This window comes from Psammomys obesus, unplaced genomic scaffold, assembly GCF_907164565.1.
Source record: "Psammomys obesus unplaced genomic scaffold, mPsaObe1.curated_primary_1811, whole genome shotgun sequence".
Classification (NCBI taxonomy): Eukaryota; Metazoa; Chordata; class Mammalia; order Rodentia; family Muridae; genus Psammomys; species Psammomys obesus.
Genome location: NW_026590715.1, coordinates 863,689 through 879,474, shown reverse-complemented (window position 1 = coordinate 879,474; position 15,786 = coordinate 863,689). Strand labels below are relative to the sequence as shown.

General features: G+C 35.0%; 1 protein-coding gene across 3 annotated transcripts in view; it reads right to left on the bottom strand.

The window, feature by feature from the left end:
* Positions 1 to 15,786, bottom strand: part of Gabra3 (gamma-aminobutyric acid type A receptor subunit alpha3) — a 305,868-nt gene that overhangs the window by 17,347 nt on the left and 272,735 nt on the right. For all 3 annotated transcript variants that reach the window (XM_055608773.1, XM_055608771.1, XM_055608772.1), the window contains 2 exons: positions 10,090 to 10,242; positions 3,457 to 3,668 (listed from right to left, as the gene is read on the bottom strand). In XM_055608773.1, coding sequence (XP_055464748.1) covers positions 3,457 to 3,668; positions 10,090 to 10,242 — 365 coding nt within the window. The remainder of the gene's footprint in view (positions 1 to 3,456; positions 3,669 to 10,089; positions 10,243 to 15,786) is intronic.

The window sequence follows — 15,786 nt, the reverse complement described above, 5'->3', positions numbered from 1 at the left end:
GAGTATTTCAATCTTCTTGTATCTGTTGAGGCTTTTTTGTGTCCAACTATATGATAAATTTTGGAGGCTTTCCATGAGGTGTTGAGAATAAGGTATACTCTTTTGTGTTTAGTTATTTATGTTTAGACCATTTATGTTAGTAGATATTGGTGACTAATTATTGTTAGTTCCTTTTATTGTGGAGTTGATGGTGATTGTGTGTTTGTTTTCATTTGTTTTTTTTTTATATGATGGTGTCTTTATCCTGTCTTTCCTTGGGTGCAGTTGATCTCATTGTGTTGAAGTTTTCCTTCTAGTATCTTCTGTAGGGCTGTGTTCACTGTGCTGTGCTGTGCTGGTTGATTTTGAGGTAAGAGAACCAGGCAGGAAAGGAGTAGGCAGAATGGATCCTTTCTTCCTCCACAGTACCAAAATTTGTCCCCTCCACTGGGTGGTGAAAGCAGCACCAACTGCTGCAATCAAGAAGGTGTTCACAGGATTGAGAGTGGGCACTCAGGTTTGAATTCTCACCCACAATATGGGAAGGTGTTCAGTCCACAGGCAGTGAGAGTGAGCGGCCAAGGTCAGAGCTGCCAGGCTCTGGTTCCAAGAAGATATCTACCAAAAATTGGGCTTGGGAGGTGGGTGTCTTAAGGGTGCAGGGTTCCTGCCCCTGTCTGAGAAGGTATCCACCAATGGTGTGTTTGGGCAAGTAGCCTAGGGATGCAGGGTCAGAGCCTAGAGAGCTGCCAGCAGTCTCAGGAAGGTATTGGCTGATGTTGAAATTGGGTGTGTAGCCTAAGGCTGTGGCAGTGACAGGTAGAAGCCTGAGAATTTTTGCCAGTATTAGCTGAGTGGCCTGAAGATGTACCTTCACATAGCCCCATGGATTTTCCTCTCACCTGAGAAACACAGACATTGGGGTTTTGGGGTCCAGAAGATGGCCTACCGGTCACCCTACTCAGTGCTGCCATCTTGACTCTGTGACATATGATTCTTATACCCCTAGTCTCTTTAGGACTTTTAACATGGTGGATGTCAATGGCTTTTTCTTAGTCTATTGATGTGATCATATAATTTCTATCTTTTAGTTTATTTATGTGGTAGATTACATTCACTGATTTACATATGTTGAATCATCTCTGCATCTCTGAGATAAAGCCTGTCTGAACATGGTAGATAATTTCCTTTGAAATTATTTTTATTTATGTGTATAAGTATTTCATTGAGATTTTTTTTCACCAATGTTCATCAGAGATTTTGCTCTATAATTTTCTTATTTGGGTAGGTTCTTTGGTTTTGGTATCAGGGTAACAGTATCTTCAGAAAAGGAATTGAGAAATGTTCCTTCCTTTCCTATTTTGCAGAAGAAAACACAAAACATATCTAAGAATATTTGACAATACAAACTAGTCTTGAAAGGTTTAAAAACAAAAGGATACAAAAATGTTTGCTAGGTGGGTAAAGGCAGGGGGATATGGGAAGCACTAGGGGAGAGAGTGAATATGATCAAAACACATTGCATGAAAGTCTCAGAGAACTAATAAAATCCATTATAAGACAATGTAGTATAACTTCACAAATGAAAGGTATATTTACATGGATATCTACATCATTTTTCAATGATATGAGAAAATTCCAGGTTGGCTCTATGGCTGTATAATGGTATTCAATGCCAACACTGAGAATAAAGTGATTCCTGTGAAGTATTAGAGAAAGAGGATATGAACTATAGACTTACCAAAACCACAAGTACAATTCATTTTAAAGACATTCAAAAGGTAGGTTGCACATGCAAGAGAATGGGAAATATTGTTCCAATGAGACTTTAAGCAACTTCTGGACAGCAACTTTGAAATAACTATAAAGTTAATAGAGAGTAGTTATTTAAAATACTGACTTTTGAGTAAATATCACACTTAAATGTAAAACTATGACTAAATAATGACAGAAATTATGGTTGCATATAATTATATAAACTTGACAGAGTCTCAATATCACTAGTACAAAGTTGAACAATAAATAGAAAAGATAATGTGAGAAGTAGGGTAAGTACACCAATTTCCTTATGTTTTGTAGATGAGTTCAATATTCTGCAATCATAATCATCAAATTAAAATATAGAATAGTCAATATATGGCAAGGATAAAAAATGTAATAACTACAGAAAGCACAATAATAAAATAAACAAAAAATCCTATGGTAGAGTAGATGAAGGAAGGAGAGACAGAGTTTTTCTTCATTTACTCCACAGTTAATAAGTTCTGGTTAGGTAAGTAATTACTGTTTTTCAAAGATTGCAAACTCAACATTCTTTTCTATAAAGAATGTTTTCTATAAAAACATTCTTTTCTATACACCTTCACCTTTTACCTCAGCTTGAAAAGGCTTCAGTGCCATTTCTCTTTTCTATGATTCTTTGAAGACTAATTATTTAGTTATATTTCTAGTCCTTTGAAGAATACTGTAATGTATATTATAGTGGTTTACATAGGAATGGCTCCCATACACTCATGTGTTTGAATACTTGGCCCTTAGAGAGTGTCACTGTTCAAAGGTGTGGCCTTGTTGGAGAGGGTATGGATTTGTTGAAGGAAGTGTGTCACTAGGCTATGGGCTTTGAGGTCTCAGAAGCTCATGCCAGTTCACTCTCTGCTGCTGGCATATCTTAGCCACCTCTCCAGAACCATGTCTGCCTATGTACTGCCAAGCTTCCTGCCAGCTCCAGTTAAATGTTTTCCTTTACAAGTGTTGCTGTGGTTACAATGTATCTTCACAGCACTAGAAACCCTAACAGAGATGTACATTTAGGTTTAGATACCTCAACTCAATCAAACTATCGAGATACTTGATCTTATTCATAATTGATTCCTATCAATCCAGTGAGATTGTCTACTCTATGTTCTTTATCTACCTATTTAGCCAATATCTCTTTATCTTTCACTCTTATTCAGATGTTGTGTCAAGATGAAGATAAACTCCAATATTCAAGATGTTCACAACTTAATAAGGAGGCAAATGAGTAATTTTAATAGAACTAGATTATCAGAGTACCCACACAAATAATAGCCAAATTTGTCTCCATTGCTCCTGACAGGCTCTAGAGAGGAAGTAATGTTTTATTTGGGTTTGAAAGAATGAGCTCTAGAAGTGTTCTTAGAGACTCTGCTTCAGATATAGAAAAGATTCCAAGCTTCTGGGTTGCTTTTTAAGTACCAAAGTGTTTCTCCAGAATCTAGCAGCATCACATTTATATTTTACTCAACACCACAAGACATAAGCCCTACATGCCTTCTTTTCATTGTTCCTAGTTGAACTACAGATTAGCAAGAAGCACTCCAGTTGAGAATTGGATTGATGACCCCAGTGAATAGAGCATAGCCCTGCTGAGTTTCTGCGGGCTACAGGCTGTTCACTTCTGGTCCCAATACAGATCTCTCAGAAAGTGCTTCCTGGCCCTTTTTTGCTGCCACTCACCTTCATCTCCAGGGCTTCTGGTACCTTCTTGCCTTCCCAAGCCCAACTCCGCTTGGTGAAGTAGTTGACAGTAGCAAATTCAATCAGTGCAGAAAATACAAAGGCATAACAAACGGCTATGAACCAGTCCATGGCCGTCGCATATGCCACTTTAGGTAATGAGTTTCTGGCACTGATACTCAAGGTGGTCATGGTGAGAACAGTGGTGACACCTGAGGAGAGAAAAGTCAAGAGCCAGTTGCAACTGGAAGACACGAGCAGTGTACTTAATGCAGGTCACCAACTGCCCCCCTGAAAGGATGTGCTTCATTTCACTAAGGGCCCATAAGTTTTGGTGTCTGTCGAGTAGCCTGCTGTACTTTTATGTTGTTGTTGTTGTTGTTATTATTATTATTTTACTTTCCCTTTGCTTCAAGTAATGGCCCATTTTAAAGTAAATTTTACAGGATGTCAAGGCTGGATAGATCAACATAGCAAACACTTTCTTCCAACTGCTATAAGAATAAGATTCTTTAATGCACTCCAAAACTGTCTCTTAGTGTGACTAAGCATTTCTGCTGAAGAATAAGTAATCAATTTTGTTATAAGATAGCCTCTAAATTAGAAAGACTTACTTTTGAGCTAAGTTCGCTTCCTCTAGTGATTAGCCTACTGATTGATCTCAGTGTTCTTTCTGTGACCAAACAGGAAGGGAAATTTTACTCCTTCATCTCCAGGATAGGCGTGTAAAGACTCAAGAAGAATCTTTTCTTCTCCAGTGTTTTCCTTGCATCCTCCTTTTGTTTACCTTTCTCCCAGTGCTGGTAATTTTCCTTTGACAAACTTGAAACTGACGCCATGATTCAGAGCATAGTCTTAAATTCAGTCTGATTTTTACTTCTCTTTTTTGTGATGTTCTTCTAATAATGCAACAAACAAATATGGAATGTGTTTCTGTAGATGCATCAAATTTTGGGTTTCTGAGCTTTCTGGGCAATCTAAACTACTGAATCATTTTACCATGTGAGCTTTTGTAAAACCAGAGCTTCTTGGCTGCCACTTACTTGTTTTATATCTTTGTAATTCCTTTACTCTCTGTGTATCTTCTTTCTCCCCATTTGTGAGTATTAGGCATCCCAGAATTTTCATGTTCCCAAAGTCAATCAGCTTTGAAGGAGAAATGATCACAATATCTTTCTGATTGTTGGAAGGCTGAAGAGGAGGGGAAATATGTGCCCGGGTCAAGTGGGGGCACAGAATGAAATGCTGATGGTGTGAGATGCTTCACACATCACAAGAGGAATCCCTGAGTTTATTAACTCAACTGAGAGAGTAAGCACTCCTGGTGCTTCTTCTCTTGTCTTGCTCCTTTGAGTTCCTTACTTACACATTGCTGTACACATGAAAACCTGGACTGGAGAAGAACTTGCAAAAAGACCCTCAAAGTGCACCTTTGCACAAATATAGCATCAAAGTTGAGTAACAAAACACATTTTAAACAATGTGAGGATCAACTACAATATTAGTACTTATATAAAAAAATTGATAATAGACACAAAACCTCACCAAACCTAATATACCAAGAAAGGAGTGTATGAGTGATGTAAACTCAGCACTCCTGTATGAAGTTCTCAAGGAAAAAAAAAAAAGAGAAAAAAGGGAGTAGGGCTTTATGAGAGAAATAAGCCACCTCATTTGTGGCTCTGAACAGATTAACCTGAGCATATCTATAGCAACTATACTGCACCTTAAATGCTTCTACATCTTATCTCAATGGACAGTTTTAAGCTTTAGCCTTTGATGCCCAACTGGACCTGTTAGCTGGTCAGAGTTGGAAGGGCTCTCAATCAAGCATTTTTTATACTTCATGCAGTATCTCAGCTTTTAAAAGGAGAGCCAGCCTCATAGTAATTCTCTCTTAAACAATGCAGCCATTCCTGATGTGATCCGATAGACTAAGATCAGAAGGAAGGAGAGGAGGACCTTCCCATCAGTGGACTTGGGGAGGGGTGTGCGCGAAGAAGGGGGAGGGAAGGTGGGACCGGGAAGGAAGGAGGTAGGGGCTTATGGGGGGATGCAAAGTGAATAAACTGTAATTAATAAAAAATTATAAAAGAAGACTCTTTTAGAAAGCCCTTCTTCAAGAACTAAGCTAAAACTGCCTGACTTTTTCATTTTCTATGAGAACTTCTAGTACACTTACTTATTAAAATGTGTCTCTTCTACCAAACTGCATTCATGATAAGGGAAGCTGACATTACTTTTCCCCATAGACTCTTTTATGTACCTAACACCCTCTCCTTGGTCTCTGCCCCCTACCCACTTTCATGTCATTATCATATACTATGTACTTATTTGTGTCTGGATACAATCCAGTGTAATAGTTTAGATTTAGTCTCGTTTCATCTATCTTGAAAGTACATTTCTTGATTTCAATGGGAATTCATAGTTTTAAGATAAACCAATTTATTATTATTCACTTGTTAATGGGCATCTGAATTGTTTTCGGTGTTCAACAATTATTATAAAAGTGTTCAAAAAATTGCATTAACTATTTATATAACTATGCTTTAATTCTTCATAAAAATTAGAAACAGAAGAGTATATGGTATGAATATTTATGTTTATATGACATTGTCAAATTTATTAAAGTAATTGTACATTTAACATTCCCAGAAGATATAACAATTCTCAGTCATTTTGTATCCTTCATGTATGAAATTTTAATGCTGATATGTTCCTTAATAATGAAAGTATATAGAATATTATCTATTTTCCATATCAACTTACATAGATTAATGTAGACCATATTATTTTCTTTATAAGTCACTGTTATTATTATTTGTATATTTAATACAAAATCAACATGACTCATTTATTTATTTATTATTTTCATTAGTAATTTCAACCTTCCTTCTAGAATAATTTTCCTTTAATTTTATGAACATCTGTTAGTATTCCATTCAGCGAAAATCTAATGATAACAAACACACAACTTTGAATTCTTTCAACTTATCTTGCTGGAGTTTATGAATTTCCTTGTAATTGTAACTTTATATCCTTCAATAAATGGGGCCAGATTTAGACTATTACCTCTTTAAAATTGTCCCAACCATTCCTTTACTTCTCTCTTTTTTTGTGCTATGCCTACTCAGTGAATCTCATGCCATTTATCTCTGTACATTTCATATTTTTATGTTTTCAAGGTATCTTTTCTTTTGATCCAACTTTCAGTTTAGATATGACATAATGATGTTTAAATAAATGAGTGTTAATTTGATTAATTTGTATTTTCAAATTCTATGAAAACCAGTGTGTTTCCTCTCCCATTCTCTCTCCCGAATTTTTTGTATCGCTTTCATTTACTTACAATTCATTATATATATGAAAGCATATCTCTGATTACCCCAACATCTATAGTCCTACAGATTTAATATTTTTAAATTGTGATATAGTTCATATACAATAATATAAAATATCTAGCACATTTGATCTCTTTGGAGAAACACATAAAATTGTATCACTATATGGCGAGACATTATTACATTTTTTTGAGTGAAACATATGAACATTCTTGTGGAAGTGTTTTTATTTAATGTACTTTATTTACATTATTTATTTCATAAGAGCAGAATATTCAGATTAGGAGATTTATGTAAAATTCTTGTACATTAAAGTACTTATTCCAAAGGATACATAGATATCTTATTATTTTTGTGTTTTATTCCAAAATCTTCATATTTTTAATTTTGATATTTAAGTCATTGATATTAATTCTCTCCAATGATATTTTTGTGATAAATCAAGTTTCCATTTGCAAGAGATTATTTTCAAGCACACTACAGTGTTTGATTTACTTCTTTTGTTTTTTTAATGCCAATAAAATGCTGCCTTGATTACTATTGCATTTTAATCATCTAGACATCCTAACAGGCATGTCTCTCCACTTTGTTCTTATTTAAGAAGATATTGGCCATTCTTGGCTCTATGTTCTTACTTTCTAATTTAAGTTTTTAACTTGGAGGTTTTCACATCAATGCAGTTACTGTAAATAGACTTTAAGGCCAACTGTTGCGCAAAGTGCATGGAATCTTATGTAAGAAGTGGGAAATAGTAGGTTATGGAGAGGAAGGAACCCCACAAGGAGAGCAACATTTGAGAGAAAATTTGAACACAGGGGTCTTCCCAGAGACCCATACTCCAACCAAGTACCAGGCATGGAGTTAACCTAGAACTCCTGAGCAGATGTAATCCATAGAAATTTAGTGTCTAAGTGGGTTACATAGTAATGGGAAGAGGGACAGTCTCTGACATAATCTGATTGGCCTGTTCTTTGATCACCTCACCCTGACGGGGAGCAGCCTTACCAGGCCACAGAAGATGGCAATGCAGCCACTCCTGTTGTGATCTGATAGACTAAGATCAGAAGGAAGGAGAAGAAGACCTCCCCTATCAGTGGACTTGGGGAGGGGCATGCGTGAAAAAGGGGGAGGGAGGATGGGATCGGGAGGGGAGGAGAGAGGGGCTTATGGGGGAATACAAAGTGAATAAAGTGTAAAAAAATAATAAAAAAAGAAAAAAAAAGAATTCTAAATGAGTATGAGGACGATTTTAAACTATTGAAATAATACATTCTCAAGGAAGCCTGTATTTCACACATACTCTATGCCAAAATAAACAAAAAATGTTTTCACGCTATCTCTCTATCCTATGTATAGTTTAATTTTCTCTTCCATTACTTCACAACCCTTCATTGGTATTAGATTTGTAGGAATAGTTTTGGTTTTAGTTTCTTAAGGTTGATGTATCAAGGTATCACATATGTAGTGGCTTAAAGTACCGCAAACCTGTACTTACAGATCTGGGCACAATAAGCCTGATATTACTTTTACTGAGTCAAGGCCAATCTTGACCAGGGCCTCACTCCCTCTGAAGGCTCTGTTATAATAATAATCTACCGCCTTTTGCAGCTTTCAAAGCTTCATCACATTTCTTGCCCAGTGAGTCCTTCCTTCTTTCTAAAAGACAACTGCAGGACATCTTAAAAGTCTATCTTGGTTCCTTTATTAAAATACTTATTCTTCTGTACTTAAATACCTGAAAATGCAGAACAATCTCTTCAGCTGAAAATCTTCAACTGTATCATATCTGAAGATTCATTTTCATCATATGCATATACAGTCACAGTTCCACATCCCAGAGAGTAGGAGATGAATTTTTAGAGGATATTATTCAGTGTACCATAGCTTAAGTTATAGTCTTTAACATTACCGAAGCTCAGCATCCTCTTTTATATTTTAAAACTCAGATACTTATTTGTCAAAACCAGTAACACAGCTAAAATGGCCACTTTCTAATTGAAAATATTTTTCCATACAATATATTCTGATCACAGTTTTTCCTTTAAAAATGACCACTTTTAACTCATACCCATAAATATTGTGTTTCCTCTACTTCAGTAATATTCAAATGTGTCACAGTAATGAAGAAACAGTTTCTACCTGGGTTTTACAGAAATTCAGAGTGAACCTTCAGATCACGTTTATTTTACTGCCACTAAATACTTTCCTTTTGATTTCATGTTATACCTTTCTTATGGTTTTGTACTTTCTCTTTATCTGCTATTATCTCCTCCTGGACCTGACCCAATGTGTTACTTCTCTCTGAAACATCATTTACTATTGATGTAACAACACTGTATAGTTTCAAGATATTGGTATAAATGCTTTCTGTATGTGTATGTAGCATATCTGAGTGTATGCTTTACAATCTCTGTTTCCCCAGTGGTTCAAGAGCCTAACAGAATTAACTTTTGTGCTTTGAAAATCTTGCCATGGGAAAATTCGGCAGAAATTGTTTTGTATGGTTTAAGTCTCTGAGGAAAACTGGGCCAATGTTGTACAAACTACTTCCTAGATATAAGTAACCTCATACTGAAGTAAATTTCTCTGATTCAAGAACCCATTTAAAAATACATGCAGCCTTTAGTAAATATCAGTGAATTTAAGCTCTCCAAATGCTTGAGCATATGCAACAAATCAGTCATATATGTACACACAAAATCATACCTGGCTGGTTGGAGAAATGGCTCAGCAGTTAAAATCACTTGTTACTTTTAGAGAAGGACCCAGATTCAGCTCACACTACACTCAAAGCCATCTATAGATCTAGTTCTAGGCACATCTTACACCTTTTTTTTTTTAACTTCAAAGTCACAAGGCATGCACATAGTGCATACATACATACATACATATAGGAAAAGCACTCATACACATAAAATATATCTTTAAATGAAAATGATACCTTACAAGATACAATCTACTTTACTTCTCTAATTTCAGGCTGGTTTTCCACTCTTGACTTTTTCTATTCTCTACACTAAGTTTGTATATTTTTTTACTGAAGACTCAATATTTCCTGGTTCCCATGATGAAATTAGATAAGGAATGTTTGAGTAATTGTACTGCTTCATTTTTATCCTTGCTCCTTGGTTAAGAATTCAGTTGCTTGTAATCCCAGCAGCTAATGATGCTATTACTGCCATTGGGCTTAGACACAAATCCTGTATCTGAAACAATGGTTTTCTCCAACTTTCTTACCTTTATTATGACTATGCAAGTGTTTCTCCCCCATTCTCCATAAAGCAACACTTACCAAAAACTGTACGAGCAGGGACAGATTCTCTATTAAGCCAGAAAGACACTTGTGACAGAATGACAGTCATGATACATGGCAAGTAGGTCTGGATGACAAAGTAGCCAATTTTTCTCTTTAGATGAAAGTGGGTTGTCATGACGACATATTCTCCTGGACAGAGAATAAAATTTGGCAGTGTGGAGTTATACAAACATTGTTAAAGCAGCTTGGGTCCCAATTCTTTGTCCCAGAGATACTCAATTTTATACTCAAGTTCAGATATCCTGACACTTTCTAAATTTTTGAGCTCTTAAATAAACATTATGAAATATATTTTCATGTGAAAAATACCCTAATAATATGCCATAAGAACTTGGTCAGAGCATGTTTGACAAGTTCATTCAAATCATGTTTTGATTTATGTAGTGAGAAATAATGATATTTTATAAAGAAAGCACTTACTGCATGTTATATACTCATGGAACACTTTATCAAGATATGTAATCTTCACAATGGTCCTATGAAGTAGGGACTCCTGTGGCACTCATTTTATACATAAAGACACTCAAGCAACAAGGGACCGAGCACCTTGCATAGATACCCAGATAGTAACTAGTAACTGGTGCTCAAAATTAACCCCACATGGATTGAATCCACAGTTTATACTTTCCAGTACTATGCTTTGCTACTCTTCCAAAGATGATTTTATTATTATTATTATTATTAGAACCAAAAGATCACGTGGGGGCTGGAGAGAAAGATCAGCTATGATGATCATGTACAGGTTCCTATGGAGGACCCAGATTCAGTTTTTAGCACCCACATCATGTAACACACAATCACTTGAAATTCCAGCTCCAGAGGAGCTTATACTCACTCGCTCAATGCTCTCCCGTGAGACCTTGAATGTATACACAGACCTTGTGATGTCCATACAGACAAGCAGACACACACACATACATATGAATACATAAATTGCTTTTAAAGTTCACATAGCAAAATGTGAGCTGATATATATATATCATTAATATCAGTATATATCAATATGTATATTACTGACATATATACTGATATATATATTTAATAATAATAATTTAATATATATTTAATAGTAATTTTATAATATCACATTTTGCTGTGTGATATTATATATATTGTATAATATATACTGATATATTATAAATTATATATATATATATATATATATATATCCCTTTCAACAGAGTTGCTAACATGTGGCAATCAACAATCCATACTAATTATTACTCTGTCTACATCAATCAGTGAATCACAATCTTCTGTATTCTTCAATAGCCTTTGACATAGGTGAATCCTTTCATTTTCCATGAGTAGCAGTAGTTTATCCTCAATGCAAACACCATTAAAGATTGAGCACCTTCTGAAGAAGTTATAAACAGGCAAGGAACGGATTCTTCCTCACCATATCTACACAGAAATAATCCTGGCAATGCTTTGATTATAGATTTCTAAAACTCCAGATTTGAGAGACAAAAGATTGAATCTGTTTTTTTTTTCTCAATTTATTCATTATATAACCTGATTAAAGTCCCCTTCCCTCAACTCCTCTCAGTCTCACCATCCCTTCCTTTTCTCCCCTATCCCCTTCCCCTACTTCACTGAAAGGGGGAGTTCTGTGCTATTTCCATCTCCCATAGCCCACAATCTTAAGGAAGAAGAGGGGTAGAGGTAGAAGGACATGCAGGGGACAGGAGCCCCACAAGGAGATCAACAAAGCTAAAAAATCTGAGACCACAGAGTCCTGCAGAGTCTGGTGCACGGGGTCCTTGCACCAACAAAGGGACATGCATGGAGAGGACCTACATCCCTTGCTCAGATGTAGCTGATTGGCAGCTCACTCTCCATGTGGATCACCAAGTAAGAGGAGCAGGGTCTGTGTCTGTCATGAACGAGGTTGTTCTTTGATCACTTACTCCTGGTGATGCAGCCTTACCAGGCCACAGAGGAAGAGGACCCAGGCAGTCCTTAGGAGACTTGACAAGTTTAGTCTGTTTTAAGTCATCAAGATGGTAATAACTTGTTATAGGAGTCTTTGAGTTCTAAACTGTAGCTAGATCTATATATTCATACAGCTATTTGTCATCACTCTTCAGGTCTCTGACAGGCACTGTGATATTTTCTTTCTCTATCCCCTATTCTCTTCTGAACTGATTCTGCCAACAGATTATCTCATGTCCAAAACTAGTAGCTGTCAGGTGTTTAAGACAAAATTTAAAATAGTTAAAATGTTTAGTATCATATTTACCCTTTCTCTCTGTATTTGCCTTTGTATCAGACTTCCTTTTTGCCTTACTTCTTTTTTTTCTGCTTCCATTACCTTTGCATTACTTTTTCCTACTGAGTGGAGGACTTATTTTTCTTAAGAGTTGTACTTTGATTAGCTTGACCATTGGTAAATTTTGTTTACATAGTTATTAACACATACTTATTAATCACATTCATAATTCATGTAAAATATTTAATGTATTTTGTAAATTAGAATTGATGTATTAATGTTACCAAGTACTATTTAATATTCCTAATAATATTTACTAATTATTAATCCATATTTATTGATCATATTCCTAATTCATATAAATATTTAATATATTTTGTAAAATATAATTGATATATTAATGTTACCATATACTATTTAATATTCTTAGTTGTACTCTATGATATGAAATGAAGACAAATTTAAAATGTTTATCAAATAAACCATTGGTTTTAAATAACTGAAAATATTTTCTTCATGTTTTTTTTGTCCTTTCTTCATTATTGGTCTTACTTTCTTTGTTCCAAATGGCAAAGGCTATCTTCTTATAGAGAACTATAGCGTTGTACTGGTTGAGGAGCAAATTCTTATTTCTGCCTTTAAATTTTTTTGGCAGATTATCTGGGTCCATTGGAAAAGTATAAGAGAAAAATGAAGGTCGACTTTAGCATATTCACAAATGTTTAGCAAATCAATCCATCCAATCAATTCACTGACAATTTCTTTTCAAATAAATAGCCAACATTTCCTAGCATCTTTCTCTATTTTTTTCTATCAAAGTGAAAACTCAGCTTTCCATGACATTGGAGGATTGTTTCATCTTCCTTCCTATTTTCACTATCGAGCTCCAGCTTTTTAGCATACTGGGTATCATCTCTGTTGTAAAGGAAATGGTAACTACAATAAATATTTTATAAATTATATTGTTTTGCTTTTTGAGACAGGGTTTCTCCGTATATCCTTGCCTGTCCTGGACTTTGTAGACCAGGCTGGCCCCAAATACATGGAAATATGCCTACCTCTACCTCACAGAGTGCTGGGATTACAGGGGTACAGAACTGTGCCCATTTTATAAATAATTATCTATTATTCAAACTAGAAATGTAGAAGAGCTTACCAAATTACTGTTGAGGTGGACTGCTATGTTCCCTTCGTTTGTGCCTCTATTGCTGCTTTCTTTGTGCATTTGTTTTTCTGAAGGATGATTATGTGAGTGGTTTGAGGAGTTTTCCCTGATTTTGTTCTCCAGCCTATTAAGATCCTTCTGAGTTACATATAAAATATTTGAAGCTTTATTACAAAACATTCACAACCCTCAAAAATCTCTAAAAGTAAAAAGTTATATCTCTGAAAGTAAAAAGACACAGCAGTATAAGCACATTATAAATATGCAGGGCTGGAGAGATGGCTCAGAAGTTAAGAGCACTGGCTGCATTTCCAGCAGTCGTGATTTCAATTACCAGCACCCACATGATGGCTCACAGCCATCTATAATGAAGTCTGATGCTCTCTTCTAGCATGAAGGTGTACATGCAGACAGAACACAGTATAATAAATAAATAAATAAATAAATAAATAAATAAATAAATAAATAAATAAAATAACAAATATGGAGGGAACTAAAATATAAATCCTTAAATAACTAAATTTGTCTGATTCTGATTCATGATTTCTTTATTCAGAGATCTGGAACAACATTGCTCACCTCACATTGCTGTTCAGGGTTAAAATAAGTTAATGCATGTCCTTAATGCTGTTATAGGTACATGTTAGATTCTAAGAAATTAATAATTATTAATTTCATCATCAAGCATGTGTTAATTTCTTCATTGGTAAGAAAAATAAAAGAGTTTCATCCTGCATTAATTTGCTGAGGCTGCTCTAGAGGAATCTCAGGTATTAGATATTAAAGGTTTCAGTTTCAGTAAGGGACTATTTTCTCTTACTACTTTTAACTTGTTTGCAGGAAACACTTGACAGTTCTTTGCTTATGGACTGCTCACAGCCATTGTGTTCATATAGTCCCTCATGCTTACACTTCACTCTGTCTAAACTTCCCTTTTTCATCAGAACAATTATATTACATTTGTGCAAGATGACCTTATCTTCAGTAACTACATTAATAATTACAGCATTCCAAAATAAGGTCATATTCTAATAGTTAACACTTTGGCATATCTTTGAAGGAAAATAATTGAATTCGTAATTCCAGTATTGGTAAGGAGAAAGCAAAACTTGGGTGCTCATACAGGGGCAGTGGGAAAAGGAATTGGTTAAATTTTCAGAGCAGCAGTTTGTCAACATGTATTATTTTCAAAAATGTTCTGTCTGGATTATAGACAGATAATTGCACCGTAGCAGAATACTGTCTGGAAAAGGAGAGTCTACACAATATTGTTTATAGAATTAAACACAGGGCATAATGGTAGGTAATTGGTTAAGTAGGCTATGAGCCCTGCACACTGCCATTACAAATGAAACTATTATTTTGCTAGGTTTCAGCAATGAAATGCTACAATTTCCACAGAAAAATACAAATAATTATTAAGAATTCTCTGGCCTTGAAAGAGGGAATTTTATTATTTTACTTTCATTTAAAGTAACGAAAAAACAGTATTAATAGCATCATTATAATTGCTAATATATTATTACTGAATTATATATGGATTTTTCTTGGCTCCTATACATCTAATGACATGAAAACTTTACAAAATTATAATATTAATAGTAGATAAAATATATAAAATATAGACTAGAGGAAATTATATGTGTCCTTATATTTCAGTGTTTTAAAATGTCATTTAATTCAACTTTTGGGTTACTGAAAAATGCAAAGGAAATTCTCCTATATATCAATATGTACAAAATCAATATATATATTCAAATCTTATAAGAAAATTTCTCTATTTTAGATTTTTTAATCTTCATTTCTGTGTTTGCCTATCTAACTTCTTCATCCACCTCTACCCAATCCCTCATGTGTATCTGTGTGTGTGTGTGTGTGTGTGTGTGTGTGTATGTGTGTACATGATTGTGGATGCCTGTGTATGTAAGACGAGACTGTCATATTTCCTGCAAATGGAGTTACAGATAGTTGTGAGTCACTGTGTATGTGTTGGTAATTGAACCCAAGTCCTCTGTAAGAGCAGCCAGTGTTCTTATACACGGAGGCAACTTTCTAGCCCCTTTCTTACATTTTTCTAGGACATGCAGTTAATCAGTTAAACTCTATATCTTGGACTGATTTCAGAAACCCCCTATTAACATAAAAATTCCTGAATTCTCTAGTCTCTTGAATAAAATTGCATAATATGTGTATAAAACCTATGCTGTTCAGCTCCACTGCCCTTTAAAACTAAACTATCAGATACAATACAAATAATTCATACTATGTTGTATGGAGAATGACAAGAAAAACTTCT